The sequence below is a fragment of the Quercus robur genome, chromosome 6 (genome assembly GCF_932294415.1).
Source record: "Quercus robur chromosome 6, dhQueRobu3.1, whole genome shotgun sequence".
Classification (NCBI taxonomy): domain Eukaryota; kingdom Viridiplantae; phylum Streptophyta; class Magnoliopsida; order Fagales; family Fagaceae; genus Quercus; species Quercus robur.
Genome location: NC_065539.1, coordinates 5,256,002 through 5,277,563, shown reverse-complemented (window position 1 = coordinate 5,277,563; position 21,562 = coordinate 5,256,002). Strand labels below are relative to the sequence as shown.

At 36.5% G+C, this 21,562-nt stretch overlaps 1 protein-coding gene across 2 annotated transcripts in view; it reads left to right on the top strand.

Moving 5' to 3' along the window:
- LOC126732420 (uncharacterized) overlaps nucleotides 1-21,254 on the top strand; it is an 84,223-nt gene extending 62,969 nt beyond the window's left edge. The window contains exons 1-15 of one of the 2 annotated variants that reach the window (XM_050435265.1): nucleotides 6,167-6,488; nucleotides 6,615-6,703; nucleotides 7,549-7,615; nucleotides 7,725-7,837; nucleotides 9,921-9,987; nucleotides 10,176-10,224; nucleotides 10,513-10,598; nucleotides 10,936-11,201; nucleotides 11,296-11,351; nucleotides 14,820-14,905; nucleotides 16,986-17,078; nucleotides 18,354-18,687; nucleotides 18,936-19,474; nucleotides 20,398-20,632; nucleotides 20,706-21,254. In XM_050435265.1, coding sequence (XP_050291222.1) covers nucleotides 6,294-6,488; nucleotides 6,615-6,703; nucleotides 7,549-7,615; nucleotides 7,725-7,837; nucleotides 9,921-9,987; nucleotides 10,176-10,224; nucleotides 10,513-10,598; nucleotides 10,936-11,201; nucleotides 11,296-11,351; nucleotides 14,820-14,905; nucleotides 16,986-17,078; nucleotides 18,354-18,687; nucleotides 18,936-19,474; nucleotides 20,398-20,632; nucleotides 20,706-20,932 — 2,502 coding nt within the window. In that variant the 5' untranslated portion in view covers nucleotides 6,167-6,293 and the 3' untranslated portion in view covers nucleotides 20,933-21,254. Of the gene's footprint in view, nucleotides 1-6,166; nucleotides 6,489-6,614; nucleotides 6,704-7,548; nucleotides 7,616-7,724; nucleotides 7,838-9,920; nucleotides 9,988-10,175; nucleotides 10,225-10,512; nucleotides 10,599-10,935; nucleotides 11,202-11,295; nucleotides 11,352-14,819; nucleotides 14,906-16,985; nucleotides 17,079-18,353; nucleotides 18,688-18,935; nucleotides 19,475-20,397; nucleotides 20,633-20,705 lie in introns of those variants that run through there. The other variant, XM_050435266.1, reaches the window with a different exon arrangement.
- Nucleotides 21,255-21,562: the final 308 nt, after the last annotated feature.

The window sequence follows — 21,562 nt, the reverse complement described above, 5'->3', positions numbered from 1 at the left end:
CAAAACAATGAAATGGCAGGGGTGTTGGAACACCCCGGCCGAACACAATGAGGCTACTAGCTTGGAACTACCAAGGGTTTGGGAACTCTTGAATAGTTTGTAGCCTTCACAATCTGGTGAGGGAGCAAGTTCCCACCGTGTGCTTCTTAATGGAGACACGGTTAGATAAGGATAGTTTTAATGAAAAGTGTAGAGAACTTCCGTTTCAGAATAAGCTTATAGTGAAGAAACCAAACAGTGGTGATGGGTTAGCTTTATTATGGAAGACACAGGTTCAGTTGGCTATTGTGAATTACACGAATCATCACATACTAGTGAAAGTAGTGGAAGACGATGGGTTTGAATGGTGGCTGACCTGCTTCTATGGGTGGCCAGAGGCAAGCCAGAAAAAGAAGTCATGGGCACTGTTATCCCACCTCTCAACTTTTGTTAGTGGGCCTTGGTGTTGTATCGGCAATTTTAACGCTATTCTTCACTCTAATGAAAAGCAAAGCAGGTTCCCACCCCAGTTCAATCAGATGGATGAGTTTAGGTTAGCCTTGGATGAGTGTAACTTGGCAGATTTGGGGTTTGCTGGAAACCCTTTTACATGGAATAATAAACGTCCAGGTGATGCAAATACAAGGATGAAATTATACCGAGCTGTAGCTAATTTAGGGTGGAGAGAAAAATTCCGTGCAAGCACGGTGACACACCTCTACTCTCATGCTTCTGATTATAGACCGTTGTTATTACATACTAGTATGGGGAGGAGGAAGCAGCATAGAAACTCTCGTGGTTTCTGGTTTGAAGAGTCGTGGTTGCTTTGGGAGGATTGTGAAAAAACGGTACAAGAATCGTGGGGTAATGTTGGAAGTGCTCTCTCGAGTCTTAATAGAACAAAGGAGAAGATAAACAAGTGTGGAGCGAACTTGGCAGCTTGGGGAGCATTAAAAACACAACCAGCCACTGAAGAAATAAAAAAGCTCCAAAAGCAAGTTGAGAAGCGCAGTAGGAGGGAGGCAATGGTGGAGAACGGTTCAACCTTGTTGGAAGCAAGTAAGAAACTTGATGATTTACTTCCCAAACAAGAAATTTATTGGGCCCAACGATCTCGGATATCATGGCTGAAGCATGGGGATAAAAACACCAAATTTTTTCACTCTAAGGCCTCACAGAGGCGGCGGAGGAACATGATAAAGGGTGTTAGAGATCACCAAAATAATTGGGTGGAAGAAATTGAAGACATTGCTGGAGTGGCGACAGAATATTTTGAGAATATTTTTAAATCAGGTTCATGTGACAGGATGGAAGAATGCCTCAGTGCAGTGCAACACAAGGTGACCTCAAAAATGCAAGAAGTACTGTCCAGGGAGTATAGTGCTGAAGAAGTAAAGAATGGCATTGTTCCAAATGGGGCCAACAAAAGCACCGGGACCCGATGATATGAATGCTTTTTTTTATCAGAAATTTTGGCATGTGGTTAGTGATGATGTGATTGCTGCTGTGTTAAACTTTTTAAATTTTGGTAACATGAATTCTAATATAAATTACACTCATATTGTTCTCATTCCAAAAGTTAAGTCTCCTGAAAAAATGTCGGATTATAGACCCATTAGCCTATATAATGTTATTTATAAGATTATGTCCAAAGTGATGGCTAACAGGCTTAAACAGATACTTTCCCAGTTGATTTCTCCTTCATAGAGTGCTTTTGTCTCGAGTTGCCTTATTATAGATAATGTGCTTGTTGCATACGAGACACTCCATTTTATGCACTGCAAGAAATCAGGAAAGAAAGGATCCCTGGCACTGAAGCTGGATATTAACAAAGCTTATGACCGGGTTGAGTGGGATTTTCTCAAGAACATTATGCTCAGGTTAGGCTTTCCAAAGGTGTGGATTGACAGGGTGATGTGTTGTGTATCTTCATCATCCTTCTCAGTTCTCATCAATGGCAAAGCTTATGGAAATATCATCCCAATACGAGGTCTGCAGCAAGGAGATCCCATTTCACCCTACTTGTTCCTTTTATGTGCTGAGGGGTTTACAGCACTACTGGATAGAGCAGAAGAAGAGGGACGACTTCATGGGGTCTCTATTTGTTGGAGAACTCCAACCATATCCCACCTTTTATTTGCTGATGATTCCTTACTGTTTTGTCAGGCCAACCAGGATGATGTGAGGTGTATTTCAGATGCTCTTCAGTTATATGCAGCCACTTCTGGGCAATGTATCAATTTTGAGAAATCCTCATTCTTCTTTAGCAATAACACGAAGGATGAGGTAAGAGAACAAATAAAGAGGGAGTTGAGGGTAAAGGAGGTTGAGCGGTTCGAGTCTTATTTGGGATTGCCTACTTTGGTTGGAAGGGTAAAATATCAGACTTTTTCCTTCTTGAAGGATAGAGTTTGGAAGAAGATTCAAGGTTGGAAAGGAAAATTACTCTCTAGAGCTGTTAAGGAAGTATTGATTAAAGTGGTTGCCCAATCAATCCCTACTTATACAATGGGAGTATTCCTTTTACCGGTCAAGCTTCGCAATGAATTTAATGCAATGTGTGCTAGGTTTTGGTGGGGTCAGGTTAGAGATGATAAGAAAATTCATTGGAAGAGTTGGAGTGCATTATCTAAACCTAAAAAGGAAGGTGGGATGGGTTTCAGAGATTTGACAAATTTCAACCTTGCAAAGCTAGCAAAACAAGGGTAGAAAATGCTCCAAGACCAAGGTTCTTTGCTATATGAGTGCTTTAAAGCACGTTACTTCCCACGGTGTAGCTTCCTTGAAGCTTCAGATGTGCCTAATAGCTCTTATGTATGGAAGAGTTTAATGGCTGCTCAACCTATCCTAAAACATGGGTGTTGTTGGCGAGTTGGAGATGGGACGTCCATACGGGTCACCAAGGATAAATGGTTACTTAATCACCCAATAAATAAGGTTCTTTACCCACCATTGGATGAGGTGTGGGAATGGAGAGTGGCTAATCTTATTGATTGGAGGAGCAAGATGATTGAAGCTAATTTTCATATGGAGGATGCTAAAGCAATTTTAAGCATGCCATTGAGCCATAGAAATGCAGCTAATCTGCTCATGTGGTTGCACTTAAAAGATGGAGAATATACTGTCAGATCAGGGTATCACATTGCTAGAGGAATAGAAAGACAAGAGGCTGGTATGGAGGAGTGCTTTAGGGAAGCATATGGAAGCCTGGTTTGGAGGCACTTGTGGAAGCTACATCTCCCAAACAAAATAAAAGTCTTTGGGTGGAGGGCTTGCCAAAATGTGCTACCAACTCGGGAGAATCTGACTAGGCGCAGGGTAATAATGGATGATGGTTGTGAGTGTTGTAAAGGGAACTCGGAGTCTGTTCTTCATGTTCTATGGCAATGCAGGGTGGTGCAAGATGTATGGGTTGGGAGTTTGAGGAGGTTGCAGAAAGCTAGAACCGGGCAAACGGACTTTATGCAGCTGGTGGTGGAGGTTATCATTAATCTGTCCAATGAAGAACAAGAATTATTTTGGGTTTAGTGTTGGGTTATCTGGAATCAACGCAACTCGGTGCTGCATAGAGGTAAAATACAGAACCCAACACTCTTGAACAAACACACAAGGGAGTATGTGGATGAATTCAAGGGATCGCAGGCTCAGTTGGCTGTTTCGACAAACCCGGGATTGGTGCAAGTTTGGAGACTTCCCACAGGTTCAGTGTATAAAATTAACTTTGATGCGGCGGTCTTTGATGGTACAAGATCATCCGGGGTGGGAGTTATCGTGAGGAATAGCTTGGGAGAAGTGATGGCTGGCCTGTCAGCTCGTGGTCCGGTAGTGGCAAACAGTGAAGAAGCAGGGGCGTTAGCGTGTCAGAAAGCGGTTGAGTTTGCCATGGACGCGGTGTTCACAAACTTGGTGATTGAAGGGGATAATGCAGCGGTGATGAATGCTGTTACTTCTCCATGGTTGGATAGATCACGGCTAGGACACATATACGACAATATTCGCTCGCTAGCTGCTGGGTTTAGAAGCTGCATTATTGGATGTGTTAAGAGAAGTGCCAATTCCGTGACTTATAGCCTTGCACGTTTTGCTAGTCACTTAGATGATGAACTTGTATGGCTTGAGGAATCCCCACCTCCAGCCCTTGAAGCCTTGTACTTGGATGCTAGTTTTTTGAATGATGAATGAATTCACGTTTTGCTTTCAAAAAAGAAAAAGAAAAAGTAGATGAGTTTGTAGTTGAAAGTAAAAAATATTATAAAATAAATATATGACCATATTCATTACCTTCATATATGTTTATTGTTATATGATCTCTTGCACAAATATTCGATTCTTGAATAGTGTTTTTTTTTTTGGGTCATTTGTAGGTCTTTTCCATCTAAAAAGACTTGCCTGGAGATCAGTTTCTTGAATGGAGGTTTTTTTGTTTTTTTTGTTTTTGTTTTGGTAGTACCTATTATATATATCACATTTTTGCAAATCTGCAACAACAATAGCATCCTAGTTTATCCAAGTATTCATAATTCAAGAAGATTAGTTTTACTTGGAAACAAATTTATTATCAAAATAAATGTACACAATTGAAGCAGATGAGTTTGTAATTCGATACAAATTTATTATGTAAAATAAATGTATGACCATATTAGTTACCTTCAATTGTTCATTGCTTATATGATATGTTGCAAGAATTGTATTTCTTTATCTTTTGTTGGTTAAAACTACAGATCTAATCATTGTGAATTCATAATGAATTTTCATTTTAATCTTGCAACGCTTGTTAATGCAGCATTGTTCAATTATTTAGCGATATATATATATATATATATATATATATATATATATATATATATTGCAAATGATTATAGTATACACAACCAAACTAACGGTATGCATATTTGAAAGACAAATCAAGTGTATGTAAAGTGTAAAAAAAATACTTGCTTATAGGTCAACGGTGGTGGTGGTGATGGCTTCCATGTCAAGCCACTTATTGGAGAGAGAAATTGTTTTTTTAAACATAGAGAGGGGCTTAGTTTGAAAAAGAAGTCAATATATAATATCTAAAACATTAATATTTGGAAGTGGTATTTGATGAGGATTAGTGTTTCAATTGTGATCAAATTCATCTTCTCTTCTTAGTTTTTATGTAATTAGTTTTGGAAGTGGTGTTTGATGAGGACTAGTTTTTTAGTTGTGATCAAATTCATCTTCTCTTCTTAGTTTTTATCTAATTAGTTTTGGAAGTGGTGTTTGATGAGGACTAGTATTTTAATTGTGATCAAATTCATCTTCTCTTCTTAGGCTTTATCTAATTAGTTTTGGAAGTTGTATTTGATGAGATTAGTATTTCAATTGTGATCGAATTCATCTTCTCCTTTATTTATTTTTTATGTTTTATGCGCATCTTTATACGTTACAAAAGATAGGTCTAGATGTTCAAACTTATTAATTTTCCTATAAGTATTAGTAGTTGCATGGTATTAGATTTCCCAAAGTATTAGTAGTTTTATGGCATGAGAACATAAAAAGTAGAATAGAGTGATATACATCGGGGATAATATTTAATTTTTTGTTCTATACATAAAATTTCTACAAATTGGCATAGTAACTTTGCACAACACCTTCTATATATTTTATTGCAATTTGGCACAACCATAGTTTCTAAATCCAATTTTTATTATATATTATATATGATGTGATAGATATATATATATATAGCATTCCTACCAACTGGCTCTTTTTCAAATTTGATAAATGTTGGTTGATCGTATATTTCATTATAGTTCTATGATTTAGAGCATCATTTCCTATTTGATCTCTTCCAAATTCAAAGTTGCGATTGGATCTATTCACTAAAAAGAATCGATTCAATACATTTATTATCCTTCTTCTTGGCACAACACAACTTCAATACATTTTTTGTAATTTGGTACAGCCAATTAGCACAATCACAATTTCTAAGCCCAATTTTTATTATATATACTGCACTATATATATATATATACACACATACTATTCCTACCAACAAAGTTGGGCCTTCTTCTTAAAACAAAAAAAAAAGAAAAAGAAGACAAATGGGCTGATTAGTGGCATTGATGAATAAGCCCAAAAGAACATCGTCTCAGTCACTAACATAACATGGACTGGGTTAGGGTTTGTCATTTACAAAAAATTTCTCTCACGTTTGACCCAAAAACTCATGCCCACACATAAAGCGGAATAAATTTACACTTTTCTCAAAAACGAATTTGAAGGCGCTCTTCCATTTTCGGACAGTTTAGAAATAGCATTGCAGCGGCGGCGCGCAGAGTCCGAAAATGGGAGGCGGCGGCGGAGGGAGAGGACGATCTCGTACTCAGAGAAAGCATTTCAAGCAGAGCAGAGAGAACGTTTGGAAGCGCCCCAAGTCCGATCCTTCCTCTGAAGACAACAACAACAATGGAAATGATAATAGGGATCCGCATTGGCAGCCCTTCGCCACTCAAAACGCAGCTTTCGATGAATACTATAAGGTATTATATGGAAATTGAATTCAGTTTCAAACTTTCATTTACTCAAACAGGTTGTGTGTATGGTACAGTATGGCATTTCATTGATTTACTTATGAATTTGTTTTTATATATTTTTGGTAATGGTAGGGGCAAGGGATAGTGTCCGAAGAAGAGTGGGATTCATTTATGGAAGTGCTTCGAAAACCATTGCCTGCTGCTTTCAGAATCAATTCGAGGTAATGTTCATTTGGTGCTTTTTGATGCTCTTGTTCTACTATTTAATGGTCTTTGAAATGGATTTTTATTGCATATATAGAGATGGGAGTTGCCGTGTACGTTTGGTTGTGCTCTTATATGCATTTGTTATAGTCGAAAGAATTGAAATGTAGAAAAGGGTGTTTGCCAAGTACTTCAAACTACTAACTAGGAGGGGGGTAGAATGTAAGCAATCAACATTCGTTTAAACCTTTCAATGTGGGAATTAAATTTTAGGTGAAAAGATGTGGCACTCTCATTTTGCTCCTTGCATGAGCATAAGCTGCTTAGCCCGTCAGGGGTGACTGGGTTCTGGTGGGTCGGGTCATTTGCGCATAGGTTTTATTGGCTAGAAGTGAGTCCATAGGACTTTTTTTTAGAAAGGTTCCCTACGTTATAAAAAGAAGAAGAAGAGAAGGATATGGCCCTCCCATTTAAAAGAAATACAAAAAAAAAAAAAGGTTGTTCATAGTGTACAAGGCCTTACGTGTTTCAAGGCTTGGAAGATGTGGTTGGTAGGCAGCATTACTCAGACCTCAAACCCCTGACATGTCACTAGGGCAGAGGTCTCTTGCCATCACACCATGAATAGCTTATGGATTGTTGAGCATTCCTTTTATTGTTTAGTGTAGAAGATAAAGATTAAAGAATCAATAAAAAAAAAAAATTTAAACTAGAATAGCTTTCTGATTTGATATTCATTGCAAATGGTTTGATAATATTTTTCCCCTTTTCTATGCATCAAAAGAGCTATTTTTTATCATCATTGATTTCTGAAGATTCCATTGACATTAATTTGACTGAGTTGTACTCTTTGTTTTTGCAGTAGCCAGTTCTGTGATGACATCCGATCACAGTTAGAGAATGAGTTTATGAAATCTCTTCAATCTGAGGTTAAGTCATGTAATTAAATTTTTATCTGTAATACAGAAATGATATTGCCACTACTGTTGGCTGTTATTGTGACACTGTTTTCTTTCTCTTGCCTTTTATTCTTTTAAGGTCACTAATGGCGAAGAAGATGCTATTAGACCATTGCCTTGGTACCCTGAGAATCTTGCTTGGCACTCAAATTTTTCCCGCATGCAGCTGAGGAAGAACCAAACTCTTGAGAAGTTAGTTATGCTCTGTGTGATGACAATTTTTAGTATATGTGGGTGAATTGCATGTGTAGATTGATGGCCATTATCAGTTGATTTACATAGGAGATACTAAACGAAATTAGATTTGATTCCAAATATTTTATTTTTCTTTTGTGTGTCTTTGTATTATCAACATCTATGTGTATAAAGTATAAACAAAGAAAATGTGTGCATCTATTTAACCTAAAAAAATAAAGAATGCAATTCTTCATGGACACATTTGCTCCTCCATGTATGTGCTTTGATTTTTTTTACATCTATAGAAATTGTTCAGTATTACATACCATGTGTGAAAATTAGGATAAAATTCTGCTGTATTTTATAATCTTGTGGTAATTTACGTATGGAAACAAAGAACTACATTAAGGAAAACTATCATCCCCAACTGCAAGGGCAGAAACTGAAAAAGACAGTTATAATTGTGCCTCCTTTATTCACATAATTTTGGATACATTACTTAGAGTGATTTAATTCAAGCTGTAGGAGTGAAAAGGTGTTGAGGGAGTTGTAGTGAAAAACAATATGATAAACAGGAGGGTGACAGAGAGTATTAGCTTTAGATAGGCCGCAATGGTGGAAATAAATACAAGTGCTCAACCGCAGTTAGTTGATAATTACACTTTTCTCAAAAACAAATTTGAAGGCTCTCTTCCATTTTTGGAGAGTTTAGCATAGCATAGCATAGCAGCGGCAGCATGCAGAGTCCGAAAATGGGAGGAGGCGGCGGAGGGAGAGGAAGGTCTCGTGCTCAGAGAAAGCATTTCAAGCAGAGCAGAGAGAACGTTTGGAAGTGCCATTTCTATTCAGGGCCCTTAATCATTGTCACAACCCATAGTGGTGGTGGTGGTGGTAGTGTCAAGAAAGGGAACAAGGTGGTAGGCTCAACGAGGTTTGAGTTTGAGGTCCAGTTGGTGGGGGTACTGAGAATGATATTATCAACATTGGTATATGAATAAGTATATGCCACTCCCTCTAGGGCATTATCATCCATTAAACTTGTTGTTGGTGTATAGTCAAATGCATTTGTCTATGGGTAAGACTAGTGGGTATGGTGGTGGATTGAAAGTGAAAGTGAAAGTGGTGGTGGGTCTTCTTTGTTGTATATATTACAACCTAGTTCGGTGGGAATACCCTCTGGGTTTGGTAGTAACTAGTAAGAGATGCAATGGTTCAAATAGCGGATTTTGAAACAGTGCATTTGGGTTTTGGAACTGTGGAGAGAAATTTTAATTTTTTGCGACTAAAATTTTCAATTTGGGGGGTTTTTGGTTTTTCAATAGGTGCTCTTCCATTTTCGGACGGTTTAGCATAGCAGAGTCTGAAAATGGGATGCAGCGGCGGAGGGAGAGGAAGCTCTCGTACTCAGTGAAAGCATTTCAAGCAGAGCCCCAAGTCCGATTTTCGGACTCTGTGTGCCGCCGCTGCTGCTATGCTAAACTGTCTGAAAATGGAAGAGTGCCTTCAAATTCGTTTTTGAGAAAAGTGTAATTATTCTGCTTTAGATACATTACTTAGAATGACTTAATTCAAGCTGTAGGAGTGAAAAGGTGTTGAGGGAGTTGTTGTGAAAAACAATATGATAAACGGGAGGGTGACAGAGAGTATTAGCTTTACATAGGCCGCAATGGTGGAAATAAATACAAGTGCTCAACCGCAGTTAGTTGATAAGGATCCATGGAAAACACCACAATTTTATTGGAACAAATTGAAATTATAACTAAGTTGGGCTTGGAGAAACTGTTCACAGAGAGTTTTACACGATTAAGTTTTTGGATATAAATTTTCAATCCTGCAATATGTTGGTTTGACTAGATTTATGGCCATTGTATATTGATAGGGTAGTCTGATGGGCTTCGTTGTTATTATTGCTGCTGCGGTTGTTGTTCTCTTCTCGTCTTATTATTTGAGCAAGCTGATAGAGGGCCAGTGTAGAATATGTACAATATGGGCAAGCTGTCCATGATGCTATGGACTATTTTGAATCACTTAAAATAATTATCCATTATTTCTCAGATTTTTTATATGCTGTCATCATTCTGATGTATGAATTTCCCAGGTTCCACGAGTTCTTAAAGTTAGAAAATGAAATTGGAAACATTACAAGACAGGAGGCTGTCAGCATGGTACGTCAATGTTACATACTGTCCGTCACTCTTAAATTTTATGTACCGACATTGCTTTGTAGTAAATCTGCAAAGTGTTGGGCATCTTGGTGCAGTTTTAGTTCAAAATACCAGTCAAGCATGTACTTGCAATAATACTTATAATAAAAAAATGATGTACTTGCAATAAATGATTACTTGTGTCGCAGGTACCTCCTCTCTTCCTGGATGTATGTCCGGATCATTTTGTACTTGACAGTAAGCAACTTACAGTGCATTAAAAATTCCTTTTCTTTTTTAACCTTTCTTTTTCTGGTACAACTGCATTTTTTAGTACTCTCTCTCTATCTCCTTTTTTTTATTTTTTTATTTAAAGTATTTTCAATACTCTTTTTAATCAAATGATGTTGTCACTACTGCCTTTTCTTCGTCTTTGTCAAATGGTTTTTGAATTTTCAGTTGAAAAAGACGTTGAAAACCCATTTGAAATATAAGAGAATTGGATGTATTTAAAAGTGTTATATGACTTTTTCCTTGTTTTTGCAGTGTGTGCTGCACCAGGGTCAAAAACATTCCAGCTGCTTGAGATTATACACCGATCAACCAAAGCAGGATCACTGCCTAAAGGAATGGTTTGTGTCCTTACTATATCCTTATTTTACACTCTTTACTTCTGATTTTATTGTTGTCTGCTCTGTCCTCTTTTCATTTTCTGTTATGGCATGGAAATTGGTAGTGCTCATTATCCCATTTAGTTTGCGTGGGTAACTTTTTCTTTATTTGGTATTGCTAAGTTGCACACACCTCATGGCTACTGAATCCATGACCTCACCCTCCACCTTGCTCTTATAAGGTGAGGATGTGTCATTCGAAGTAGAGCCCATTGGCTGCCTGGGAACCTTGTTGTGATATGATTTGGATGAGTTTATTTTTGTGAAATTGATTCCTACATTTCTTTATTAAATTTAGGTTGTAGCAAATGATCTTGATGTCCAAAGATGTAATCTTCTCATCCACCAAACAAAAAGAATGTGCACTGCCAATCTGATAGTCACAAATCATGAAGCTCAACATTTCCCTGGCTGCCGTTTGAACAGAAATTGCTCTAGTTCTTCTGAAGGAGGAATGGGATTTCAGCAAAGTCTTAGTCAACTTATCTTTGATCGTGTCTTATGTGATGTTCCCTGCAGTGGAGATGGTACCCTCCGCAAGGCTCCAGATATCTGGAGGAAATGGTACTGCTTTTCCTTTCCATCTCTTTCCTCTTTTAATTCTATTTCTATTTTACCTTTCTTTCAAGACGGTAAAATTTATTTTCTTCCTATACAGGAATTCAGGAATGGGCAATGGGGTCCATTGCCTACAAGTTCAGATAGCCATGCGAGGTACATTTGATGGAAAATCTTTAATGGAAACTGTATGTGATTGTGTACCCCTGCTTGTTAGGATTGTAAGACTTTTTTGGATAATTCAATTGTTTTGTCTTTTTGAGATTAAGATTGGTACAAACTGACTATGCGTATTAAGTATTATCAGTTGATTGGTGATGAAATTAAAACATTAAAGCCAATTCCCAAAGACTGATCTGTTATTTGACCAATCAGCTTGTGTCACAAAACCTTATGGTTGTCTGGGCCTATAAAACTCTTAATGCTTTTGAAATTAGCAAGTGACATTTTATAATCTTTGTGAGCTTACAGGAACAAAGTTGACTAAGTGCAATCATGTTTCTTATGGTTCCAATCCATTGTTTTAAACAGAGACCAGACTGGCCAGTTCAACCAGTTGAAATGTGAACCAATTCTCCTTTCTAGTGTGGTTCTCCCTTGAATGTTTTGTCAGTTGAACTGGGATAAACCAGATTGAACTAAACTAATGTTTTTATCTCTCAAAAAAAAAGAAAAAAGAAAAACAGATTGAACTGTCTGGTGAACTGGTCCAATTTTATCAATTTGGTCAGATTTTTAAATTATAAAAATTCACATCCCCCCCTCCCAAAATACTTAATAAATCTTCTATTTTTATATACAAACATGGAGTGGCTGATTCAAGTTAGTACCTAGTGCATAAAGTTCCCACTTTTTGTGGGGTTTGGGTGGTAAAAGCATCAAGCGCACCTACACGCATAGGCCTGTTGGAGCCCAGGCTCAAAGCACATGTATTTCAAATATAATATATAATAACCTATACTAGAAATATTTGTAACAATATATAAAAAAATATAAAAACTCAAAAATTTGTATATATTACCTATTAGGTAACTGCAATTGTATAATGTTTGTAAGTTCAAATTTTACTTAAGTTATTTCAATTCTTAAAACTTTTATATAGTTGGTTGAATGCAATTATCAATGGACAAATCAAAATAATCTCGTTGTAGAAAGTTTAAACATAAATTTTAATATAATTATCTTGTGCTTTATTAAAGTATATAACCATGATAGTTATGATTGAATGATGTATATGGTCCGATCAACATACTTCTAAAAATCAGAGACCAAAATTCATAAGAACTGTAAATTAATTTTGTTTGTATCTTTTGAGATGTTTATGTAATACAACACCTTAGTGGTTGTATAGTAAATCATTGATCCATGTAATTTATTTCAAGATCAAGCAATTGATTTTGATGATTTATATCTTTTTTAACTATAAAATAAAAAAGCGCTCCTAGGAGTGCTTTGTGCTTATTCAAAAAGCTCCAAAAAAACATGCCTAAAGCGTGCTTCATTAAATGAGCATTTTTTTGGCTATGTGAAGCTCTCAAACCTTGGGGCTTCGAGCTTTATGCTTTAAGCATGCTTTTAACAACATTGGGTTTGGGAGAGGGTCATAGTAGGCAGCCTTACACCCAATTTGTTTTGGAGAGATTGATTCTTGGACTTGAACCCATGACTTATTGCTTTTGTTGGAAGGCACTTGCCATCTTACCAGGGTCTGACCTCTATTTAATACAACTGTACAAGTTAGTAAGTATTTAAATTATAGGGGTAATTGCAGCTAACCTACCTGTGGTTTGGCCCGTTTTAATAGTGTCTACCCGTGGTTTGAAAAGTGTTACTTAACCTGCCTGAGATGGCCTTCGTTAAACAGTCGTTACCCACCTCTCCTCTTGCCATTAGAAAAACACCTTTAGTATATAAGACACAATAGAAACCTGATCTAAGCACTATTAAAACGGTGAGTTTTAATAGTTTGATAGAGGGTCGAACATCATGTGAGTTTGTTGGTGTGGCTGTGGATATTGCAGCGGGTTAGGCAATGAACCAACATGGTGGTGGGTTCAAGAAGGCTGAGATCGATTTGATTCCTTGGTCTTTGATTTTTTATTTTATTCAGGAAAAATTTTTATTTATAAAAATAATTAGATATAAGAGTTTCGACCTTGTCAACTAATAGTGAGAAAATGAGATTTGGATAAAGACCAATACCTATTACAGGTAAAAAGATAGAGATAGAAATAAATAACTCTCGCAGTCCAGAATCAAAAAAATGGTTTGTAAATCATACTCTTAATCACCACCACTTGAGGATTGCATACTACCACTATTACCAAAATCCATGACACAGAGGAAAAGACACAACAAAGAGATGGTGCCAAAAAAAGAAGGGAAAAGACTTGTTGAGAGACGGAGATAAAAAGAGCTAGAGCTGCAAAGAGATTTACTTACATACACAGACCCATTTAAGAGGAAGCTACAAAACAAAGTATGAGGTAATAATATCATAAAGACCCAGAGAGAGAGAGCTTTCAAATTGTACCCATGTCTTAAAGGCTCTGATCTGGAACTCAAACAGTGGCTTTGGGTGCTTTTGCTTTGTCTGTGGGCACAAGAAGAAGAACTTGAAGAAGAAGAATAAGATGGGCTATGGGGTTTGTGAAATTTTGATCTTGGGATTTTAGGATAAATTGGATTTTTTTTTTGTAAGTTCTGGATCCAAAGGGGGAGAGAGACATAAAAGATTATTGAACCCCTATTTTTTAATGGTGAAAGGGAGGGGTGTGTTATGGCTGTCTAACGGAGGTCACCTCAAGTGGGTTAAGTGACACTTTTCAAACCATAGGCGGGCACTATTAAAACGGGTCTAACCATAGGTAGGTTAACTGCAATTACCCTAAATTATATAATACTATTATATTTATAATTTTTGTAATTTTTTAAACTTAATTTTAATAAAATTATTTATGATCAAGCTGGTTGAACCTTTATGTGGTCTTATTTACCCTGATCTGATTTTTAAACAAGGGTTCAATCTTTGTCTGAAATTTCAACTAAGGGTGCATTTGGGAAGCGCGTTTTGCGCTTCCCATGTCTGCGTCTGGCTGATTCTTTTTTTTTTTTTTTTTTTTAAGTCCAGCGCCTCTTGCGTTTTGCATATGCACGGTACTTTCAAGCATGAACAGTAATTATTATTATTATTTTTTATTGTTTTCAGTTTTTAGCAAAATAAGCGGTATCCAAACGCACACTAAAAAAAAAAAACTCAGATATTGTCCCATAATCGTGGGTTTGTATCTAAGGGAGATATGAAAATAAAGAGTTCTCTTATGTGTTTTGTTTTAGATAAGATCTCAATGCTGATTAAAGATAAATTATTTCAAGAGCCTACCACCTTGTATCAAATTCATTACATTACAATGCTTGTTTCTGCTTAAACTTTAGAAGTTTTTTGATCATTGATTGCTGGTGTTTCACTGATCTGTTTCTTGTGTTAGATGGAATGCCAAAATCGTTCAGACTTTGGTTTTAAGTTTATATACTTGTAGATCATACACATCCATGAGTGCAACTATGTTTGTGTTCAATTGAGTAAGTTATATGAAACTTACAGCAGTTATGTTGATTATGCAGGTATATCTTTGCTTAAAGTTGGTGGGAGAATTGTGTACTCAACTTGCTCAATGAATCCAGTAGAGAATGAAGCTGTGGTTGCTGAGGTAACTTACCAGTCATTTTTCTACATCAATGAATTCAGTAGAGAAAGAGGCTATGGTTTACTCAACTGGCTCAATGATTTACATATCAAGTAACATTTGAAATGCTCTCTTTTTCCAGCCTACAAGAAATTCTTAGCTTTATTTTTAGTTTTCACTATCTCATCTCAATCAAAATGAAAGGGTAGAGAAGTAGCCTGACAAGCTGAAAGAGTATAGTTTCTGACTTTGGACAAGTAAAAATAAATGGAAACCACAGCCTTCTTCAAAATTTCTTACTAATGGGTCTTTACTTCATTTTAAGGAGTATACCAAAAGTAGGTGTAATTAAGTAGAGAGGACAACAGATTGTATAATTTGATATGAAGCTGACATAGGACATATTGGGGAATTTGTTGATATGTGAGGACTTGTGGATCTAGGGTTTAGAGGTGTAAAGAAAGGGTTAAGGCTCGAAATTGGCTAGGGTTTGATGAGTTTTTTTTTGGGGGTATTTTGATGGAGAAAATACTGTGTCTTGGAATCTTTCATGGCTGCATCAGAAGCTAGCTCTGAAATATTTGGGAGATGTCTACTTCAATCAATATCTCAATCTTATGATCAATCAATATCTTAATACTATGCTATGTTTGGTTGGGGGTGAGAAGGGAGAGGATTGAAAATGGGGGAAGGAAAAGGGAGAGGAAATTGTTATCTTTCATTGTTTAGTTAGAGTGAAAAGGGAGTGGAAAGAAAGTGGGGTGGATGGAGCTTTCCACCCAGTCCACCATTTTTTTTTCCCCCTTACACATTGGAGCCTTAGCTCTGAAAGGAAAGAGGAGAGAAACTATAAAAGTACAAAGTTCCCCCAAATTTTCCATTGTTCTACTTTTAATAATAAGGGTATAATAATAATAATTTAACACGCATGGTGGAAAACACAAACATTCTCTATCCTCCCACTTTTCATTTTCCCAACCAAACAAAGCCTTAGTTTGTATGATTGATTTTTTTATTGGTAAGCTACACATGTACCTAGTGGGTCTTGAATCCACAACCTCACCCTCCAACCAATTATTATGGGAAAGGGAAGTGCCAGTTGAGTTGTAGCAAATTTGCAGCAAAAATATCGATCCATTCTAAGATTAGCAGAACCTAATGATCTTGAGAGAATTAAGTTTGGTCTTTTATCACAATATAATTGTTCATCTGTTTTTGAATTTCCAGCTTCACTTAGACCTGTCTAATAATTTTTTGTATTTTCTTTTGTTCCTTTATGTTCATCATGAACTCAAAAGTTTATTTATTTTTTCTCTGATTAATAAAATTGCTCTCCATATCTATCTAAAAAAAATAAAAAAACAGAAAGAAAAAAAAGACAGAAAAAAGTATATAATGATATAGCTAGAAAAGAGAGGTAGTACTTTAGTCAGAGTTGTCAATTTTACCATCTTTTGGTTTACGCTTTTTTTGGATAAGTATCTTTTAGTTTACGCCTGTGAGCTTGTCTGCCTCTTAGCTCTTCTTTATTGTAAAGATGTTGAAACAGCAAGGGATAGCACAATCGTCTGGTGATGACCTCTCATGAAACGGAGGTCTCTAGTTTGAATATCTCATTCCCCTCCCCTCAGGGCCAAAACTAACTTAAAAAAAAAAAATGTTGGTTTTGCATCTAAATTACATTAATGGCTTTGGTACCCAAGTACCTTGACCTCTTATAAACTGGACAGGATTCACTTCTCAGTAATCGCTGAGAAGTTCTATTTTTCTCCCCCTAAACTTATGTTGGTGTACCACATATGAAATATTTTGTACATGAATTGTACTCTTGTAACTCTTTTATATACATTCTATGCTTTTACTTTCACAGAAGTTGCAAAGTTGCGTCAATTCAGCTTTTTGTGTTGGTTTTTAATGTTATGAATTGTTGTCCTCTATAGTTTTCTTTAGATGATGCTCATATTTTTGAAAAGAGTGGATACCATTTCTTCTCTTGATTATGCACTTACAGTTGCAGCAATTTGTCTTTCACATTACTCAACCTGAAGGTTTATTCTTGTCTGATCACTTAATCTTTTTGGACACCATGGCTCATTTTTTGCAGATTTTGCGGAAGTGTGGAGGGTCTCTTGAACTTGTTGATGTCTCCGGTGAGCTTCCTCAACTTGTTCGTAGGCCAGGAATTAAAAAATGGAAGGTAAGTTCTTGGGTTCTGGTTTTGCATTTTTTTTACTTAACAACTGGTGTACCTTTGAGCCATACGAGTGATATAATCCCTATGGCTGCATGCAATCACCTGCAGACCATGTGTATTGTCTCAGCCCATGCAACTTGAGCAAAAAATGTTGGGTTCCTGAGCCATCACCTTAGCCTAATGTTCTTTACTTACTGGATTTGCATTCTTTTGGTTCACACAATTGCTATATTGCTTTTATAATATACTGAAAGTTAATCTTCATTGCCCAGACATATACGACATTACCTGCTCTTCCTTTGCGTTATGTGAATGAAACTTATAACATATAAAGAAAATATTGTTCTTTATTTCAAGATGTAATTTGAAACAATGTTGGATATTTGGCATGTTTTCTTTGCATATTAGAATATTAATCTCACACGGTGATGTATGTTACTCATAAACTCTGGATTTAAATTTAATATTTGGGCTTGGTACAACTATTTTGTCCGAGCATATGAAATCAAATTATGACCTTATAGACGAGAGTAGTGGTGCAATTTACTACAATGCAAGAAGGAAGCTTGCCTTTCTAATACTGCTTTTTCCTCCTCTGTTTTGGTCAAAAGGTGGTTTCTCTTCTTAATTAATGGTGGATAGTAGCTTTTGAGTTCTGAACTTTACTTGGTGATGTGGGAGACACAAATAGTTCTTTTTTTTAATTTAGTTTTATTTTATTTTGCAAGTCAATTGTATTTTCATTGGTGTTTTATTTTAGGCCCCAGTATTTAAGTACATTTATGAATATTTTTTATTCAAAGTCAGGGTTATTTTTGTAATAAAGCAATTACAGTTTCCCACACCTATTAGAACTAGGGTTTAGTTTGCTTATATAAACAAACTATGTACTCTTATCAAGGGGACTTTGATGAAATGAAATTTTGAATTGGAAGAATTCCAATTGCTGGGTGCTGATTCTTAGTAACTTAGGTGCTGATTCCTAATTTTCCTTTGACTGGTGCTGATGCTTAGGGTTTATCATTTTCCCTTTGTTCAATTTCTAGTTTATCCCCATTTGATATTGTCCAGCATAACTTGGCCACTTGGTTTGTCCGTTCTTTAGAATTGTATATTCACTTATTCAGTGGGAATAAGGTGCACTGCTAGCATATAGTCCCACCTGCACCTTTGCTTTTTGTAGTCTGAATTGCAAAAGAATTTTTGGCATCACAACTTTAGCTACTTGCATGCAGCTTTAAAATGTATGCTTTTTCATTCATTTACTTGGACATGCAGGTACGTGACAAGGGCACCTGGTTTGTTTCCTACAAAGATGTCCCCAAGTACCGCAGGAGTGTGATAGTTCCCAGCATGTTTCCTTCTGGCAGATGCTATGTTGAGTCAACTGAGAATAACCAAGATGTAGAATTGGGAGAAAAGCATGAGAATGGTGGTGATGGAAATCCTGAAGAGGGGATTCAGCAGTCGGAGGATCCTGTAGCTCTAGCTGACGAATTGGATGAGGAGGTTTCTAATTTTCCCCTTGAACGTTGCATGAGGATAATGCCTCATGATCAAAACAGTGGGGCCTTTTTCATTGCGGTCTTCCACAAACTTTCTCCTCTTCCAGGTAACATTGGATATTATCTTAAGTCATTATATTTTTCTTATGAATCCAAGACCACATATTGATTTTGGTAAACCAAAGCTAATAGGATTCCTGTGCTAAACATCCATTGAATAAATCCCTTGCTTTGATGAATGGTTTGATACCCTTTTGCAATTGCTATTTGTTTATGATACTATATCTGCTAAGAAGTTTTAAATTTATGCTTTTTCTTCATTAGATGATTACAATGTGACTTTTGATCCCTGCAGCCATGCAGGAGAAACCCAATAGTCTGCAACTAGATGATAAGCCATGTGTAAACTTATCGAATCAGATTGTTGAAGATACAAATGGATTGGAGGTTGTTTCAGCAGATGGTACAGATGAGAAACTTTCAGGCGCAGCTTCAGAGGCTGATTTAATAGATAATGAGACAGAGGGGGCTGCTGTTGAACCTGATACTTGCATTACGTGTGAAGAGCATAATTCAGAGGAAGCTGAAGCACCTGGTCATAGGGAAACTGATCCTAAGAAAGCTGGAGGTAAAAGAAAGTTGCAGACTCAAGGCAAGTGGAAAGGGGTTGACCCTGTCGTTTTCTTCAAAGATGAAGCTATTGTAACTAGCATAATGACATTCTACGGTATTGATGATTCCTTTCCATTAAAGGGGCATCTTGTCACAAGAAACAACGATACAAATCATGTGAAGAGAATTTACTATATCTCAAAGTCAGTTAAGGATGTTCTTGAATTGAATTTCTCAGTCGGGCAGCAACTTAAGATAACGTCCATTGGCCTGAAGATGTTTGTAAGTGTTTCCATACGTCATCATTAATTATTATTAGGTATTATGCCCTATTGTAGGTTGAGTAGGTTCCCAATTCCGAGGTACATGTTTATGGTTGGTTTTCCACTGGTTTTCTCTTCCCTTATCTTTGGTATGGTAGCACCAACCCTGTGTTTGAACAACTGCCTTATAAGTTCATGATAGAGAAGGCCTTCTAAAGCCATTACCTTCATAAATTAAGGCAATGAATAAAGAGTAAGTGCCATAACTTAATAATTTAAAGAGGCTGCTTAGCCCAGTTGTTGAGGGAGGCTGGGGCCATGGCCCTTCCAAAAGTTTCAGAATTTCTGCATTATATTGTTACATAACACATCAGTTATTTAATGTTTATCGTAAATGAATATAACCTCTTCCCCATCCCCACTTCTTTAATGTTAAGATATAAATACTGTCAAGCAGGTTCCCAGTTCCGCACAGCTTTAGTCTTGAAGCCTATGATGTCTAGTCAATGATCATTTATGATATCATTAACATGCAAATGGACAGGTTTTTTTATTTTTTTATTTTTTTTATTTAAAGCATAGTATTTTAGTACCAAAAGACAAATCAAGGAGGATGCTTGCCACTCTGCTGGCTAGGAGTTGAACTATGACCTAATCTGAGTTAGGGGTTTATAGGTAGAGGACCAGAACCAATATATTTAAAGGAATGTGTCTGCTAAATATGGAGTCGTTTTCTTTTTCAATTACATGTTATTAAATTTATCATATTCCATGCAATGAGCCTTGCTCAACTGATGACTAATTGGGAATTCTTATGTGTTATGAGAATAAAACTCCTTTTATCACCTACCTTTTTTTTTTTTTTTTTTTTTTTTTTTTTTTTTGTGTGTGAGTAATTGGAGGTTATCTATCCTCTTATTTTTCTTCTCTGCTGAAAAATAGGAACGACAAACATCCAGAGAAGGTAACTCCGCACCATGTTCATTCCGGATATCCTCTGAAGGATTACCAGTACTTCTCCCCTACATCACCAAACAAATCCTATATGCATCCCCAGTGGACTTCAAGCATCTTCTGCAATATAAAACTATTAAATTTGCAGATTTTGTTGATGCTGAATTCGGTCATAAGGCATCAAACCTAATGCCTGGTTGCTGTGTGATAGTTTTGAGCAGAGGTATATAGTACCAAGTTGTCAAAATGACTGGTGCTAAATTACATGAGTAGCTAATGTAATCCTTTTACTGCAGGTAGCAATGCCTCGATGGATCAAACCCAAGTAGATGAGTCAATAGCAATTGGGTGCTGGAAGGGTAGGGCAAGTTTATCTGTAATGGTCACTGCAACTGATTGCCAAGAACTGCAGGAGAGGCTTTTAACGCGCATGGGGCCTGAAAACAGCTCTTTGGTGCAGGACGAGAAACCCTCTAATGGTGAGGCTGATGAAGTACTGGAGATGACTGATGGAAAAGAATGAGAACTCGGAAAGTATCAAGCTTGCAACTGAGGGAAATTAATTTGAAGAATTGAGTGCCTGGACGTTCTATGTTGTACTATAATTGGGGAATCTAGTGTTGGATTTTATCACGATGAGTATGTATGGCAGTCTTTTGCCTTGCCATATTCCATTTTAAAGGAATCAATTTATTGCAACTAGTCACTCAGATGTCAGAATTTCCTTATCCATATCATGCTAATGCAACTCTTGAGAACAAGAGATTATAGATTTTTTGTTACTGAATTTTTAAATCGTTTTGACTTGTTTCTTCAGTGAGAATAGTAGTTGAAGATACTAGAAACTTTGTTTTTTTGGCTTACAATCAGTTTGGGAGGGTGGATTTGAATCTAAGATCCACTCATTGAGGCAAATTTGGACACAGTAATATTTTGGTATTAAGAAAAAAGTCACTAAATGATAGAATGTTTATTAAATAGTGTATATTATTTGGATTTTTAAAATCCGTTTTGTACGGTTTTATTATTATTATTATTTATTATTTATTATGGTGGTGCCAAGTTATCACCTACAATTCACATTGGGGATTTTTTTATATGGATAAAATTTTTCTCTAATCTATTATGTGACAATTCATAAAACCATCAAAGT